At 38.9% G+C, this 17,654-nt stretch overlaps 1 protein-coding gene and 1 pseudogene across 2 annotated transcripts; one reads left to right on the forward strand and one right to left on the reverse strand.

Moving 5' to 3' along the window:
* Positions 1–446: 446 nt before the first annotated feature.
* Positions 447–1,002, forward strand: LOC138438802 (mitochondrial carrier homolog 2-like; annotated as a pseudogene).
* A 6,176-nt stretch (positions 1,003–7,178) lies between these two features.
* CAV2 (caveolin 2) lies at positions 7,179–14,993 on the reverse strand. Of its 2 annotated transcripts, XM_069586698.1 has the most exons (3): positions 14,361–14,993; positions 13,850–14,037; positions 7,179–9,432 (listed from the first exon to the last, which is right to left on the reverse strand). In XM_069586698.1, the coding sequence occupies exons 1-3, from the start codon at positions 14,508–14,510 to the stop codon at positions 9,282–9,284; spliced, it is 489 nt and encodes a 162-aa protein (XP_069442799.1). In that variant the 5' UTR covers positions 14,511–14,993; the 3' UTR covers positions 7,179–9,281. The 2 variants fall into 2 exon arrangements, with proteins under 2 accessions (XP_069442799.1, XP_069442800.1); XM_069586699.1 differs by lacking the exon at positions 13,850–14,037 and having other exon boundaries at positions 9,155–9,432; positions 14,361–14,594.
* Between the last annotated feature and the right edge of the window lie 2,661 nt (positions 14,994–17,654).

Here is a 17,654-nt window from a genome sequence, read left to right on the forward strand (position 1 = left end):
GGTGCCATATTGTTGGACTTAGCCAGTCACATGCTAATGGGTTCCGATTTCACCGTTCTGTTCCAGCTGCTTATGTATATGAAGCTGCTCAACGAGGTGGAATATGAGCCTCTAACTCCAGCAATAGGACAAATGTTTTGGGGCAGCAAGTGTGTCAGCTTCCTGGTCTGTTTTGTTATGCTCAGCACATTGTGAACATCTATGGGAAGCATAGGTTGTTCACAGGCTTAACTCCAAGACTGTTCAGAAATCCTTGAAACTGTGGTCCATGATAAAGTTATACAGAATTACCAGAAGTGTAACAAGGTTGAGGAGTCAGGATCTGGAAACATAGAGAAAGAAGTTTCATCTTCCTTTGACAGAGTTATCAAGGAGACAACCTGAGAGAGTGCATTGTGCTCTTTGCTCTCATCACACATCCCTTTCACATGATCACTCTGAGATCTATGGTACAGTTCATTGGGAGGGAATCCAGGTATTATGGGTTTTGTGACTCCATAGTAATTGTCTACCAGGAAGAGGGCATCCTAGGATTTTTGCAGATCTTGTTCCTCACCTCCTAGGTGACATCATCTCTTTGTGGCTCTGTACTCACTGGTCTACTCATAATTGTCTGCCAGGAAGAGGGCATCCTAGGATTTTTTGCAGATCTTATTCCTCACCTCCTAGGTGACATCATCTCTTTGTGGTCTACTAACCAGTGTCCATGCGTTGGACAGTGGAGTTTCCACCATGAATGAAATGAAGAGTTGGTTCCTAGTTGTCACATGATTTTTTGCCAGTATATTTACATATTCCTTTATGCTTGTCTCTAGTCTTATGACTGTCAACAGCTGTGGACTTGCTCATGGATGCCCTCCTTACCCCCTAATATATACTTCTTATTTATATGGCTGGTACATGCTACAAAAAAGGGGATATATTAGCTAAGAAATAACATGTCTTTTCCAGAAGTTCCCTTTTGGGAAGACTTATTGTTGTGATCCAAGAATGGTAATTTGAAGATGTGGGGTAAGGACAGTGACATTTCTATAGTCCCAGATGCACAGAAATATGGGAGAGAGTATCGATTTCTATAAAGTGTGGCATATTTTTTAATAATCAGTCAATCTTGAGAAAATGAATAAAAATGGCAGACATTATGGCAGCAAATAAACTAAGAAGCCAAAAAAAAAAAAAGTCCTCTCCTGAATAAGAACCATAAATGAAGAAAAACCTTCAAAAATACGTACATAGAAGAGCCTGTACATCATAATGGAAAGAGCAATAGAAAGGCATCCTGGATGACTTAACAGGGAATCCCAACTCTGAAAAGGAAGTGACATACTGTTAGAGAAATATTTGTAAGCAAATTGAAGGAAACATCATTTAAGGGGGAACCCAACAGGCTACATTTGCCAAGTTGCTTGCAGGGAACTGGCAGTTCTTTCCATTTCTATAAACTGAAATCTTCTTGGAATGTGAAATCAAGAATTAGAAACAGCCAAGTTGAGGTTTTTTGTTGTTGTTGCTTGATTTTATTTTTTTTTTCTGCTTGTTTGTTTATGGTTTTTGCTACTAAAAGAGTTGAACTGTTTTAAGTTCTCCCATTTTGTGCTAAGTTGCTTAGTCGTGTCCGACTCTTTGTGACCCTATGGACTGTAGCTCACCAGGCTCCCCTGTCCATGGGATTATCCAGGCAGAATATTGGAGTGGGTTGCCATGCACTCCTCCTGGGGGTCTTCCCAATCCAGGGATCAAACCTGTGTCTCTTATCAAATCTTGCATTGGCAGATGGGTTCTTTATCGCTAGCACCACCTGGGAAGCCAAAGTTCTCCCATTAGCTTGACCCAAGAGGTATTGACTGTGACAAGAGGTGAGGCAAACCAATCTTTAACTTTACAAGAAGGCAGAGCAGTTTCTTAGAGAAGGCTTCAAGGTAGCCCAAACCCATCCTGCACTAGAAGTGTGTCATGCTGGACCAACTTCATAGAAGATTTTAAGACTTGGAGGACTTTCCCTTTCTGATTCTGAATATTTCTTCAACTCTAAGAATCATGAAATTATGGAAATCTTTATGTGAATCCCTAGTTCATCATGCATGATAGAGACTGCCTGCATCTCATCTGTCTCATCATTCCCTAAGTTCTTTCAGGAAAAATATATTAAGATCTTCTTTTTGCCATTTCCCCTTGTTGAATATATTTAGGATCACAATTCTTTTTGTGTGTGTCTACTCCAATGAAATTATCACTTAGGGTGACTTCACTTAGACTTTCTCTCAGAAAAAAGATAGTTTAATAAAGGAATTTTTGTACAATATTTCTCATCTTTTAGGTGGCTCTTTAATCACCTTTAGACTTAATAATGCCAACAACTCTGTCTCTTTTCCAGGGGTCTGTTTTCAAATTTATGATCATCATAGGATCTTCCTCTTGTCTAAATAAAATATATATAACTAATTCAGTTAATTGCTCACTTGTTTTTTCTACATGATGAAAAAAGTTTTTTGGTGTTTTATTTCTAATGTTTTGATCATGGCCCTCCCTCACCCCTTCTGTCCTCTTCATGGCCCCTTCATGCAGAGGATCCCATGAAATTGATCAATTATGCTAGATGCTCTGAGGTGATTTTAATTTAGTTTATATTACCAACCCCTAAATAATGTGTGCTATTCCTGTGACTGCCTCAACAAGGTCATATCTAAACTGGAGAGGAAGGCTTGCTTGTATCTTATGCTTCTTTTTCTTATATATTCCAGTGACTTTTATGTATTCCATGACGTTTCATTTTCCATATTGCTGCCTATTTTGATATTGACTTTGTGAGGAAATCTGTGTGTAATCTTAATCAGTGATTAAGTTGACTGAACTCCATTGTCAGATTCTCTTGGTTTAAATTTTGACTTCCGTGTGATCTAGGGAAAACTGTTCAACTTAAGTGCGTCAGTTTTCTCATCTGAAAAATGATAATAGACTCATATTATAGAGTTATTGTGCAAATTAAATAAATGCCCATGAATGAATACTCAGTCACTTCCATGAAATTCTCCAAGCAAGAATACTGGAGGAGATTGCCATGCTCTCTCCCTGGGGATCTTTCTGACCCAGGGACTGAACCCACATCTCTTCCATCTCCTGCATTGGCAGGGGGATTCGTTACCATTGAGCCATCTGAGAAAGTGTAAGTCGCTCAGTTGTGTCCAACTCTGTGATCCCATGGACTGTAGTCTGCAAGCCACTGGGAAGCCCCAAATAACTTCCAGCAGGTAATAAATGCTCAACAAATGGAACTATTATTTGTACCAGAAATCAGACTTCTCCCACTGTTGTAATGTATGAAGGATTCCAACCAGTTTCCTTCTCCGTAAAAGAAACATGTTATCCTTGCCACCTGCCTCCCTGGGAAATGGTGTTTATCCCTGCAGCTTTCCGAATGTCTCCTTGTTTCACTGTCCCAGTTAGCTGAGCCAGCCCTTGGCTGGAACTTATATGCGATTCAGTTAGATGCAGGTCCTGCCTCCTGCCCTTTTCTCCCCTTTTGTTACTGGCAGGTGCTTGATGACAAGTTACTCAGAGGCAGGGAGAGAAAAGAATGCTCCAAAGATGACCTATGGCTCCTATCTCTTCCTGGTCCATTTATGTCTGGGAGAAATATTTGCCCTTGGTTACGTGCTCTTTCCCACTATGAGTCATGTCTCTTCCTTTCTCTCTTCATTCTCCACCCCTACCTTTTCCTATAATGGCAAAACGACTTCTCCAGCTGCGCAGCCAAGCCAAACGACAAACACGTCCAAGTGCAGGCGGATAGGTGTCTGTCCTATTTTTGGATAAATGTTGAAGTGGTGTCCTCTGATTTCTCTGACTGCTGCCTGGTCTTTGCCACAGATACACGGCAACAGTCAAAAGCACAGAGAGGTGAGGTGGAAGCAAGACAGATGGTCACAAGTTGTAGTACAGTTTTCGTTTTAACTTTTGCCATTGTCTTTAGGGCACAGGGTTCTAGGAGAGCCCTCATGCCCCCTACAGGGCCCTTTTCATTTAAGAAGTAACTTTCCTTTATGGTCTTAGCTGACTTCAGCTGCTTCCACTCAGTTCAGTTTTCTTTGACCCACTTCCATTGACTAGGGGTTTGAACAGAGGTTTCCAGAAACAAATCTGTGAAGGGTGAAGATTGTGTCATTGGAACCTCCTGTTTTCCCTTCTCTGTCTTGATTTTCTCTTCGGTGGCATGTCTTTTAATCAGTGTTGGATGCTCTCAAGTGTCACCCCACTCAAGACCCTCCTGCTCAGGTCCCTTACATAGTTTTCAGCATTCTTTTTTTCAGATCATCCATTCACATTGAGTAATGGATGTCTACTAATAGACTGAAATGTTACCTCACCCACAGCTACCTTTCGTTTAAATAAGCATCACAGTGTAAAGTTCAGAGGTAGCAGTTCAGATATAGTTTGAAGAAAGAAGCTGAAGAGTGGGTACAAAAATGATTTAAAAATACAACAGGGTGCATTCTTTTGCTCATTTGGCTATTTGGGGGTTAACAGGGAGGAGAAATTGGGAAGATTAGATATGGAAGCCCAGACTATTTTTATTCCTAAGAAGTATAACCTGAATATTTAGTATATCCTTATCCTCTGCTCCATCCTGCTTCAAATCCTTCTCTTGTCCTCTCTGTATACATATATACCTTGAATGAAGGAAATATACCAAATTCTGATATATGATAAGTTGCAGTAGTAGTCTAAATTTTTCATCACAGCACTACCTATTTTTTATCTTAAAGTAATATGTAACCATGTAAAAATTCTTTAAACTCTTGTTATCTTAAGTAAACATTCAAAAATGATAAGATTGCAAGCTACAGAAACCAAGCTATTATTTATGTGATTTCTCCACTATGCTATTTAATTTGTCCTGGATTCAAATGAGACAGTGTACGAGACTGTGTTTTCTAAAATGTAAAATTCTATAAAAATAATATTTTAGTATTATAGATTTCAAAATGGGAAATAGGGTAGTAAAAGAATTAGCAACTTTCTAAAATGCCAAAGAGAATGGTTCCTAACCAGTTTCTATGTATTAATACTAGCATTTCCTACCCCGGAAGATGTGAAAATAAATTTCAGAAAAGAGAATTGAGAGTAGACAGGCATTACCCTGAAGGATGAAATATACTTGATGCACTTTACATATATTTTAATTTTTCTAACTTAATAACTTATAAGTGAGAAAAATGGTGAGAAGGAACATCTTATTAGGATCAGTACTTTTCAAACTCCTCACTCAAATGAAGAACATTATAATGTCAAAATATGATTTTCACTCCAGCTCAGCAGTCATCCCATATTTTCTTCAATTATATTTTCATGTAGCCATTCATTCAGAAAATATTGATTGAGCTTGTTAAGTGCTTGGCACCATTTTGGAATCCCGGAAAACAATAATGAAGTCACATTTTGGTTCTCAAAGACCTAACCAGCAGTCTAATGGGGTTAGTTAGCAGGCATAGTTTTACCATGTGGCAAGTGATAATAGGGGTTCTTACAAGATTTTGTATGAAAACATAGAAGAGGCATTAATGTGGAGTTTTGGAAATAGGAGGGCTTAGCACAGGCAGAGGGGAAGAGTGAGGCTGTCATGGAGACAGGAGAGGGCCGGGCACTTCAGTGAATGCTTCAGAAGAGAGTTGCTGAAGACCACGTGTGGATAGTGAAGGCCTTGTGAACACTGCTGAAGAGTTTGGATTTTATTATAAGGGCAATGACATGTAATTGGTAATTTACACAGGGGAGGAGCATGAAGCCTTGATGAGATCACTTCTTTTTTGAAGGGGAACATGGATTGGAAAAGATCATATTGAAACTGGGAGTGAGAGCAGTTAGGAGGCTATAGCAACTAGACATGCCAAAGAAGATAACAATGATCATGGTGGTGTAGCAGTAATTTTAGAAAAAAAAAATCTACAAAAAAAATAAATTATAGTTAATTTAAAACATAGGGTACCATTTTATTTGGCGGGAAACTTCACAATGATGGAGACAGAATTGTTATAAATCTAGGAATCCCTGTCATGAAAATCAAAGTCTCAGTCAACTTAAGAAAGTGAAAGTGAAGTCGCTCAGTTGTGTCCGACTCTTTGTGACCCCGTGGACTGTAGCCCACCAGGCTTCTCTGTCCATGGGATTCTCCAGGCAAGAATACTGGAGTGGGTTGCCATTTCCTTCTCCAGGGGATCTTCCTGACCCAGGGACCAAACCCAGGTCTCCCGCGTTAGAGGCAGATGCTTTAACCTCTGAGTCACCAGGGAAGCCCTCAGTCAACTTAACTGTGCATTAATTCCTGTATTTATAGCATGCCAGTCCTTTGTTAGAAAATTCATGATTTTAAAAATCAATTTTAAAAAATTCCTGGACTGAACAGCATGATTGCATATACATAGCCAAAAACAAGAAGATGGGAAGCTCCTAAGAGATCCTTGAGTCCAATCCTCTCATTAAAAGTAGGAAACTGAGACCTTGAGATTAAACCATTTGCAGGAGCTGACATACCTTAGTAATGGCAGTGCTGAGATAGGCATCCAGATACCTGACCTGGAGGGCAGGGCTCTTTTCACTTAAGTCCAACAATTTCCCAAGAAAATTATTTAAGTAAATTCATGGGATGTAGACAACTACTGAAAGAGGAACTTGTAAGTTCTCCACATCTTTAAAGAGCATTTCACAAAGCCAAACACATACTTTATTATTGGAGGTAGGTCATTTTTCCAGATTAACTCACAACAAGAAAATCTATGCCAATATCAGCAGCTACTCTTCACATACTAACTTTCCAAAAATAATTTTGGACTCTGGTCTGGTACTAGTATCCAAATACATGTGATTTATATTGTTTTACTCTTATTTAAAAAACTGAAAACAGAAATATGAGTTTATTTAGGATTAGCAAGAGACTATTTCGTGAAGAATATGAAGTATAGTTGGTTTAAGAACATGCTATTCTATCATATTCATCAAGTGATAGAAAAACTTATAGGAAAAATAAAAAATTAAATTACCAATCATGTAATTTTTTACGAATATATTCCTGAATAAGCAATAACTCATGTATGTTTACCTATTATAAGTTTTTAATAAGGAAAAATTAGTTTGAAAAAGTTCTTTATTGATGAACTTGATATGTAATAAAAGCAATAAACACATTTTATAAGTTTTAAAAAGTTTATTATAGATACTGGGAAAGTCCCACCATCACCTACCTCTTCCCCACTCACAAATAAAACAATCAATATATTTGTACATGAAACCTAGATCTACTTGGTACAAAATTTCAGTCTCTGAGATAAAATAGTTAATGACAAATTTCAGTAAAAAGTTATTTTGAAAATGATCAATGCTATTCAGAAATAAGGAAATCACATAGTCTACTTGTTACAAGTTAATAGGTTTTTTTTTATATGACTATGTATGTATATTTTGGCTTTAAAACTTGCCAACTTGAAAAAACTTGCTATTTGAAAAGATAGAAGCCATGATTTATTTAAATAGGTATTTTATTAATCAAATACTTTTGCTCAAATGACATATACAAATATTTTTTTAAAACATCTTAAATATAAGGCATAACTATAAAGTCATGAGACTGATTGACCTTTTTGACTAACATAGTAACATCCATGTTGTCAAATGAGTAGTAATGCTTTAATGATCATGAGAGTGTTTTCTAATGATGCTACAATGACCTAAGATAGTTTTGAAAAAATCTCTTTTGTAACTACCTTCAAAAGGATATAAGCTTCATAATTTAATCATTCATTTGCTTGGTTCTCCAGTAGAATTCCAGTTCAATCATCCTTTATATTCACCAGTCTTAGAAACTTGGGAAAATAAAATTAATTTTCATTGAATGAGGAGTTGTCATCTATGAAACTATTCAAACGAATGTTAATCCGAGTTCTGATAGTAATTCTGAAATTTGAGCACTGATACACTTTTAGGATGTGTAAATTATAGTTAACCACTCACATTATAGACATCTTTTGTATAGGCCTATTATTTTAGAATAGAGATTTTTAAAACAACAGTAACTTATAACACTGAAATAGGACTCTACAGTTCAAAAATAATAATAATTTTATACTGTGCAGTAAGACTTATATTAGATAATATCTTGAAAATGTGTAGCTATTACTTTTTAATTTATATATACATAGCTCAGTAGCATGGACCCAATAAGTTAACAACTTTGCTGAAGTTAATACATGAATTACTGTAGCTGAAATTGTACTTAAGTATCAGAAATAGCCATTATTGTAAAATGTTATTTAATAGCACCAATGTTACTTGAAGGTAAAGAGAAACATTAATAAGAATGCAGAATACAGGATTACTTTTTAACTACAAGACAGAAATAATCTCTTAGATGAAATATCAATTAGGTTTGTATTAAGATCACAGCAGGATAAACATTAGCCATGAAACATTTCAGGATTTTGCTTGGAAAAGTAAGTAAGAAAAGCCTTGTATATCTCTCTTTTACATTCAATTACCAAAGAAGATGCATATGCTTTTGTAATCTAGACAGTGCGATCTCACCAATGAAGTGCCTTATGGAAGATACATTTACTTCTTCTATATATTAGTACAACAAGATAACAAATATAAAGAGTGCTTTAAAGCAATCTGATTAGGGAAACATTTACAATAACTACAAAATATACAGTAAATTGAAACATCTTGTTAAATATACCTGTAAGTTAATAATACCCTATTTAAAGGAACATGTTTCCATGAATCTATTTTCACATTTATTTGAGAGCCCCTATCATTACTTTTGTTACTGTAATTTCTAGGATCTTTGTATTATCTTATCTCTAAGTATCCCCATGATTTATCTGCAAAGGTTTTAAAAAGTATTATTTCCAGAGTAAAAAAAAATAGGAAATTCCATATTTTTATAAGCAGTTGTACACAAAATTATTGTAGTGTTTGACAGAAATGTCCCTTGATCATTACAGATTCATCATTATAAAATGCAGACCTTTGTACTAAAGAAAAAACTGCCTGCCTTTAAAATTAATTGTTGCCTACTGAGTAATTCTGATTATTAAGTTAGATATGAAATCCTTGGCTTTTTATTAGAAAAGCATTATTTGAAAAGATCTGCCAATAAACATTCTACATGTGGTTGCCCATCTTAATAGCTTTCTTAATTTGAACAGTTGGGGAATTAACAACAGTAGTGCTTTTATGTTATAAAAACAAGTATTAGAGTATCCAGATCTCTGGGCCTGGGGCCCAAGTATTCAATCGTGGCTCAGTTGCAGGCTGACAGAAGAGAAGCTGCGTCCTACGCTCGTACACAATGGGGCAATGACAACATCTGTCACACTCTTCCATATTGTCTGCACTGAAGGCAGGACCATTAGGCAGGTCTTTACAAAAGGCATTATAATCCTGGAATGGAGGAAGAGAGATATGTAAGGATTACTGGTGTTACCAAATAAGGCCACTGACTCTTGCACATGCAAGAGCATAAAGATAGAACAGTGGCCCAATTCACCTAAGCCAGGTTGAGCATTTGAAACAAATAACAGTGACCTACATCGTGATAAGATACACAGAAAATATGTTTAAGAAAATAAACAGGCATGTACGTGATCAACACCAATATTTTTTCAATTGGTAGCAGGCAATTTAAAATAGTAAAGCAAAATTAAACAAAGCATGAAATTTATTTACTTGATCTCTGGCCCTAAATATTAACCTGCCTAAATCTTCATATTTCTCTGAAGTTCCACTTCCTGGTAGCTTTTCCTTTTGTCTTCCCTCCCCATTGGATCATGCTAGATTGGATACTCCTTTTCTGTGTTTCTGAAGTACTGAAAAAAATGTCTTAATTCTCAAATTTATCAAAAGATATCATAAATAGATGATTATATCTCTCTTTCATATTAGAATGTAAGCTTTTAAGCGAGGACATCCTTTACCCTTGGTAAACATTTTAACTGAAGTGAATTTAACATTCTCTTATGCTTTATATTATTAATTTTTCATAGTAATTACACACACTGAAAAGGGTTGCGTAGTGTAGCTAAAAGAGCCCTGCAATTATGTCAGAATTCATAAACAAGAAGGACTCGAATATCCTGAATTTATTTTTTCTGTATGCCTTTTCTTAAAGTAACTATATATTTTCATATTCCTCAGGTTGGTTAAGTTTTTCAGTAATCCTCTGCATAACGTTCTTTGTCATAGTAGTGCTTTTTGGGCACAAAAGTATGTGAACTCTCAGGCATTGCTGGAGGGCTTCAATAGAATTTTTATTATTACTCGGGTGGGCACAAAGAAGTAAGGTTGATTTTCTTGGTTTCCTATTAAACAGTGACTTAAATAAAGGTCTGTTGTATTTAGCCGAAAATGAAGAGGAGATCAGGCATTTGTCTGATTTTGAGATTTTTTTTAACTACTGAATTATTCATATGGACTTTCTACAAAAATTATATTTATCTTGTGTTTTTTCCCAAGTGCTAAAGATTTGAAGCAATTTTTTTTAAAAAGAAAATTAATTACTATGTGTTTTAGAGCTAAATGGTTGAGTAGAAACCTGAATGATGATAACTTTTGACTTCTTATCCCATTATGTTTCTCACTCGATATGTGGCTTTGGGCAATTCCCTCCAAATTAATGTAAGAACAGGAAATCTTAGAGACCGGCTATCAGGCTTACCACTTACTATGCATCTCTGATATGTCCATATGATGCTACCATTATGATGAACAATAAACAGAACTATTTTGAAGTCAGAATATTTAATAAAAACAATTATGACAAAATAATCTCAAATTGACTTATTTAGATTGGAAAGCTTCCTAACCAAATTCACTTCCCTCAGAATATAACGCATTTTCCATTCTTTCTTAGGCTGAGAAATTTTCTAACCTCTAGTGCCTTAGATCTCCATGTCCTAAGACGGAATTAAGCACAGGACAAAAGTGTAGTTGCCCACATTTGAGGACTCAGTTCATAGGATTTTAACTTCATTTTCTTCAAGTTGTTCTCTTACTTTGGATCAAGAATCCAATGATTCTTTGACAACAAACTTAAATTGTGTTCTAACATTCCAGCTGGTTCCCGATCTGAAGTGACCCACAACTTCGTTCAGGCTCAGTGTCAGCCTGAACAGTGTCAGCCTCAGTGTCAGGCTCAGTTGTTTCTTAAACACATTTTATAATTAGCAAAATTATATATTCATCCATTGGACAATAAATCCATGAGAACTGGGACTTTTGTTTAGCTTTGTATTTATAGTGTCACAGATTGCCTTGTCACAGCAGTTAGCTGTATTAAAACCTTCTGGGAAATGAGACTGTTACTACTGCATTTCTATCAGTTAGATTATATATTTGAATTACATTCAAGCAAAAATAAAAGGCAGAGGGGTTCAAGTTAGATTTCTTTGATATGATCCACTTATGACCTGTGGTTGTCAAATGGCATACAGATTCAAACCAGTCTCTGATATGAACTCAAACCAATTCATCTGTTCCTAATGTCCTATACTTCTGGCCTAGGATCCAACATCATCAGACTAAGTTGTGATTGCTTTGTTGTTGTTTGTTTAAATAATCTAAAGTCAGATCTGTTGTGACCATGGAGTGTGGTTTAAAGAGCTTATAACTGCATATTTTCATAGCCTTGACCACCAAAAATAAGGTTTTAAAATAAGTTTTTTCATCTATGAGACCTTTCCTTGATCTGGTCTTATCGTGTCATGGGAATGTAATCCATTAATAATAAACCTATTTTATCAAGGTATAAACTAACTTCTAAACATTTTTGTTTGAAGTCACTCCTCTACTTGCAATCACAGCTGCCTGATGACAGATGTATGACAGTTAAATATTAATGCGCCAACATGAAAATAATTTGAAAAATAAGTTGAAGTTAAATAATACAATTTCTGTGGTTGGAAAAAAGGTGGTTTGATGATTCTTTGCTGGAAGCACCACACCAAAAATATCTCCCATTCTCAGGAGAGCCAGGTGGAGAGAAGCATCATTTGGTTAATTGTAGTTTTACTTATATCTCTGTACCATTTGGTAAATAAAAACCCTTTTGTTATCAATTATTCCACAAGTGCTTTAGGAAAGTCTAGCTTTTTTGACTGGCAGTCTGTATTTCCAAATAGTTCCATAGCCAGCATTTCATAATATACGATGTGGTCACTCCGTTTTTCACATTTTGGAAAGTGAGAAAATGGACATAGAGGTTACATGACTGGTTTTATTAAAAAGATGTGCTGATTTGTACTAATATCTAAATATGACCTGATTGTAAATGTGGCCTTTGAGGATCTGTTCATGTAAAAAAGGCAAAGATTTTCATTCTTGTTAGTAGTTTTTTGACACTTTCCATGTAGTTTGTTTATAGCTTTTAGTAATCAAATTACATTGATGTTTGTTATTTTTAATCTCATAAATTGTTAATTTTAATCTCATAATTTTTAATCTCTTTAAATTTAATCTCATAAATTGAGTGAACTTCAATTTATCCTTAAAAATTCTTTTAAACTCTTTTCTTTCTACAAAGCTGTCCCTGTGTTTCCCTCCTCCACAGATTTAGCTGTTTCCCTCAGCAGCCACCTCTGTACCTAGCCAGTTGTCCTGATGTGATGTGAGTAAGCTGAAGGCAGATCTTGCATCGTATTCATCCTGGGCCCAGTACCCAGTGCAAACTCAGTACTCAATAAATTTTCTTAGTTGAACTAACCAGCTAGCTAACTGACTAAAGAAATTAATTCAGATGGTAAAGGCAAATGGAGAACAATTTCATAACTTCTAACAATGAACACAACATGTATTAGGGTACGGTATTACCATATAAAATGATTAAGAAAAAGACATGGCAGCATCAAGGGTTATGTATTTCTCCAGGACTGCCCTAAAAGACAAGATTCACAACTGTTGCCATACCAGGGATAATCTGAATGCTCTTCCTCTCAGAATAAAGTGGACATCTTTTAAAACAGCAATAACACAATTTATAGGTCAAATATGACATTTCCTTTAAAAATTTTTAATGCTTAAAAATGTTCTTTGAAGCTTTATGATGCATTTTTTTGTGTGTGAAGAAAGTTACTCAAAACATCCTAAAAGGTCCAATAGGTTTCTATATTTATTTTCCCTTTAATTCCCTAGATGCCACTCCTATTAGGGCTTCAGAGGTGAAAAAGTAACTTGGAAGCCTTCTCATTGTCATTATCTGTAGTTTGAATTTTCATTCATTTGTGCTGGGAGCCTGTACACCTTAATTGCACACACTTTGCATCTTCTCTGGTCTTATCCTTGCCATTTGCCAGTGGCAGGCTTGGAGAAACCCCTCCATAGCACTGCTTAACCAGGTCTGACATCCCTCTGCAATGATATTGTCATTAGCATTCTGATCAGGGATCACTTTTGTTTTACCCCAAACACGGGTGGTGACTGAATGAATGGTGATGAAAGAAGTAAGAGCCTTGCCCAGAACCAGAGGCACAAGTCAAAACAGGGCCCTAGGAGAGCGCAGCCTGCGGCAGGAAGCGTGGCCTCCAGATCGCCACCTCCACAATCAGCTGGGCCTTAGCACTGGAGGGAGAATCACACCCAAGGACAGAGGGACATACTTTCTTCTGTTTTTAAGTCCTAACCCTACCTACAAATCTATCGAAGCACACTGCCTTTCAAGGTCTCCCAGTTCCTGCTACTAAGTTGGGAAATGATGCACATTCTTCTGCCCAGCTGGAAGAAGGGGAGGGCAGGGGGCAGGGGGCAGTTGGCAAAGAACATTCCGACCTCTCAGAAAGCTGGCCCATCCCAGTGTGCCCCTTCTCACCAGATATGCAGACAGCTGAGGGTGGCAAAGAGAATTCCCGCAGCGAAAGCCAAGGGAATAGCCAGGAACACCGTCAGGAACTTGTAGATCACGTATTTGCTCATTTCAAAGAGAGCATGGCTGCAGATCCACACTTTGTCAAAGGAGTGCGTAGACACTGGCTCTGCAATCACATCCTCGAATCCCACCTGCGGAGACAAGACTCAGGGATCCTGAACTGTCATCCAGCCTGCTTTACCAGGAACCAGGAGTACTCAAGAAAGACGGAATTGACTGGGATGCCCCACCTTCTCTGAGGCTCACGGTGCGAGCACAGGAATTTGGTTAAAAATTCCTGGCTACGCAGGCGGCCTCGCGGCAAGAATCTGGGCCCCAGACCCTGCGGGGCTGACCCAGTGGCAAGCGTGGGAGTTGGGGTCGGAGCAGGGTAGAGGAGGCACCCTCATCCCAGGCCTTGGCGGGGGTCCTGGGACGCCCTCAAACCCAGGGGAGGGCCCGCCCTGGGCTTCACCTTGAGATGCGAATTGAGCCTGTGGGGATCTCGGTCGCTGCCTGGGTCCACGAACTTGTCGGGGTCTGCGTAATCGACGCTGCTGTGGCGGCTGTAGGAGTCGTCGTCCATGAAGAGCTGGACATCCGCCTTCTCGGTCTCCAGCCCCATCGCGGCGCTTGATGAGCGGTGGATGCAGCCGGGCTGGTGCGCCGCGGCTCCGGGCCCGCGCGGCTTCCCCTTCCCGTCGTGCCCGGCCCCGCCCCGCTTCGCCTTGCCCCGCGCGGCCCGGGCGGCGGCTGCTTCCCGCTGCTGGCTCCTGTTACCCGGCCCGCGCGACCTTAGTCCCCGCCCCGCGGCCGGGCGAAGGGGCGGGGGCCGAACGCAGCCGGCTAGGTGGCTCCGGTCCCGCACACCCCGCCGCCTCTTCCTGGCTGGGTCCCAGTCCGGCCGCAGGCCAGGAGAGGTATTAGGGGTATGTCCCAGTCAGGCAGATCCCGGCCTGCTCAGGTGGGCAAAGCGTCTCTCGGGGATGAGGATCCGAATTCCGCCCACAGAGCGGCTGGAAGGATTTTGGGGTCACGTTGCACGACGCTCAGAACTGGGTGCCTAAGAGCCAGCATGTTGACAAAAAAATAGACACACTGGAGGGAGGCAGCTTGGTGGTTAAGAGCGTTAGGGTATCGAGTAGGAAGGTCTTTCTTAACTTGCACTCTGCCGTTTACCTGTGTGCTCTGGAGCAAGGTACCAAGCTTCTTGGAACCTCAGCTGCCTCCTTGTAAAATGGGAGCGGGGTCAAGGCTGCCTGCTTCGCAGCGTTGTTGCGTGAGAATGAAATGAGGCAACCCAAGTAAAACTCTTACAGAGTCCCTACACAGAGTCCACTTTCATTCAACATTGTAACTGCTGCACCATGAGATAAGAAGCCATAACACACCTGATTGCCAGGCGCCCCTGCAAGTAAGTGCCAGGGGACCTTGCAAGTGCTTCAGCTATTCAGTTATCCCAGGCCCATAGAGTAGGTGAGTCTGCCCGAGGCCACTTCTGAACATGGAATTGGGTACCTAAGCCTCCTGCCCCTACAGGTGTATACCTTCAGACCATGATGGGAGATCTCATTTCTCTCTCTCTCTCCCCCAATTATAACTTACTTTTCCTTTGGATCAGGTCCTGTTGAAAGACTTCAGATTTCTCTAAGATGCACTCACATCTTCACTACCTTGTAGGAACCATGTAAACAAACCACTATCATAAAGCCACATTGCAGTAGATGAGCCAGCCTGTGAACTACTCACACAAATGCTTTTGGAAGGGAGGCACTTGCATGTTCATAAAGGATATAAGATATGAGACGAGGAAAAGTACTTAATGAAAATTTGCAAAAGCAAAATAATGGGTCCCAGACCTGAGGAGGTGCCTACAGCTTGCTCAGAGTGTAAGACTCAGTAGCATCTGATAGGTATTGCTGAATACAGTGCATTTGGAACTCTCAGCATATGTCAAATCCCCTTGTGTGAAGTGAATTTGAAGAATTACTTCTGAAAGAAAAAGACTTTTTTTTTTTCATGCCTCCATTTCATTCTTTTTCCTCCAAAGTCCAGTTAGACTCTTGATATGTTAACCACATTAAAAAATTCTATTTGCTAGAACAACAAGAACATTTGGACATAAAAGTGGTAGAAGAATATGTCAATGAGCAGCAATGATTTTTAGTAAAGGTATGAATACTGCCATGTATGCAAGGAGTTGATTTTTTTTTTTCCATCATTACCATCATTCCTCTCATAAATTTGAAGGTAGGTAGCTGGACTCTGTCTTTTGGAGCAGTCCTGCAGGAAGGAAGGGCTGTGATGCATTTTATTTTATTTTTTTTATATTTTTAGTTTTTTATTTTTTAAATTTTAATATCTTTAATTCTTACATGCGTTCCCAAACATGAACCCCCCTCCCACCTCCCTCCCCATAACATCTCTCTGGGTCATCCCCATGCACCAGCCCCAAGCATGCTGCAACCTGCGTCAGACATAGACTGGCGATTCAATTCTTACATGATAGTATACATGTTAGAATGTCATTCTCCCAAATCATCCCACCCTCTCCCTCTCCCTCTGAGTCCAAGGGTCCGTTATACACATCTGTGTCTCTTTCCCTATCTTGCATACAGGGTCGTCATTGCCATCTTCCTAAATTCCATATATATGTGTTAGTATACTGTATTGGTGTTTTTCTTTCTGGCTTACTTCACTCTGTATAATCGGCTCCAGTTTCATCCATCTCATCAGAACTGATTCAAATGAATTCTTTTTTACGGCTGAGTAATACTCCATTGTGTATATGTACCACTGCTTTCTTATCCATTCATCTGCTGATGGACATCTAGGTTGTTTCCATGTCCTGGCTATTATAAACAGTGCTGCGATGAACATTGGTGTACATGTGTCTCTTTCAATTCTGGTTTCCTCGGTGTGTTTGCCCAGCAGTGGGATTGCTGGGTCATAAGGTAGTTCTATTTGCAATAGAAAAAGACTATTTTTTTAAACAAAATTTACAAAAGAACCCAGCAAGATCGATCTGCATTGGAAAAATACTCTGGAGCTAAAACTCAATAGCCTAATAGTTAAATAAAAAATTTACATGGAGGGCTTCCCTGGTGGCTCTGACAGTAAAGAATCTGCCCGTGATGCAGGAGACCCAGGTTCGACCCCTGGTCAGGAAGATCTCCTTGTGAAGGGAATGGCTACCCACTGTAGTAGTCTTGCCTGGAAAATCCCACGGAAAAAGGAGCCTGGCGGGTTATAGTCCATGGGGTTGCAAAATGTCAGACCGGACTGAGCGATTAACACATATGGATGGCAGTGCTGTTACACCATAGAGTGTTACATGGTTGAGTCTCTTGCAATCTGTGCCCCTTCTCTCCCAGAGGTAGTTCTGCTCACCCATTCCCTTATTTTTTACTTTCTTTCCCAATTTTATTGATGTTCAATTAATTCCAGAATGATAGCTTAGACATTCTACTTATTGGGTTTTCTATATTTCTCGACCTCCTCCATTCACCAAAGCAGACCTGACTCTCAGAGTTGGGATTTTTCTTGAACTGTTGCTGAACAACTGTTTATCAAAGTGAATAGAAAACGTTATAGAAAATGTTAATCCTTAAGGAAATCCATTATATCAATTACTGGGAAAAGGAAGAGCTTACAGTGCAATAACATTTTGTACAAATTTATTTCCCTCAAACTTAAAATTCCAGATTTCAAGTTGTTTCATCCAAAGAAAAAAGTCATTCCCATCATGCTAGAGTAGGCTTAGGCAGTG

The sequence above is a fragment of the Ovis canadensis genome, chromosome 4, assembly GCF_042477335.2.
Source record: "Ovis canadensis isolate MfBH-ARS-UI-01 breed Bighorn chromosome 4, ARS-UI_OviCan_v2, whole genome shotgun sequence".
In the NCBI taxonomy this organism is placed as follows: Eukaryota; Metazoa; Chordata; class Mammalia; order Artiodactyla; family Bovidae; genus Ovis; species Ovis canadensis.

Excerpts from the sequence above, each read along its gene's own strand:
- CAV2 (XM_069586698.1), bottom strand. The coding sequence starts at position 14,510 with ATGGGGCTGGAGACCGAGAAGGCGGATGTCCAGCTCTTCATGGACGAC. Across the intron at positions 14,038-14,360 it reads GGCTCAATTCGCATCTCAAG|GTGGGATTCGAGGATGTGAT; the intron begins GTGAAGCCCAGG and ends TTGTCTCCGCAG. Across the intron at positions 9,433-13,849 it reads CTCAGCTGTCTGCATATCTG|GATTATAATGCCTTTTGTAA; the intron begins GTGAGAAGGGGC and ends CCTCCATTCCAG.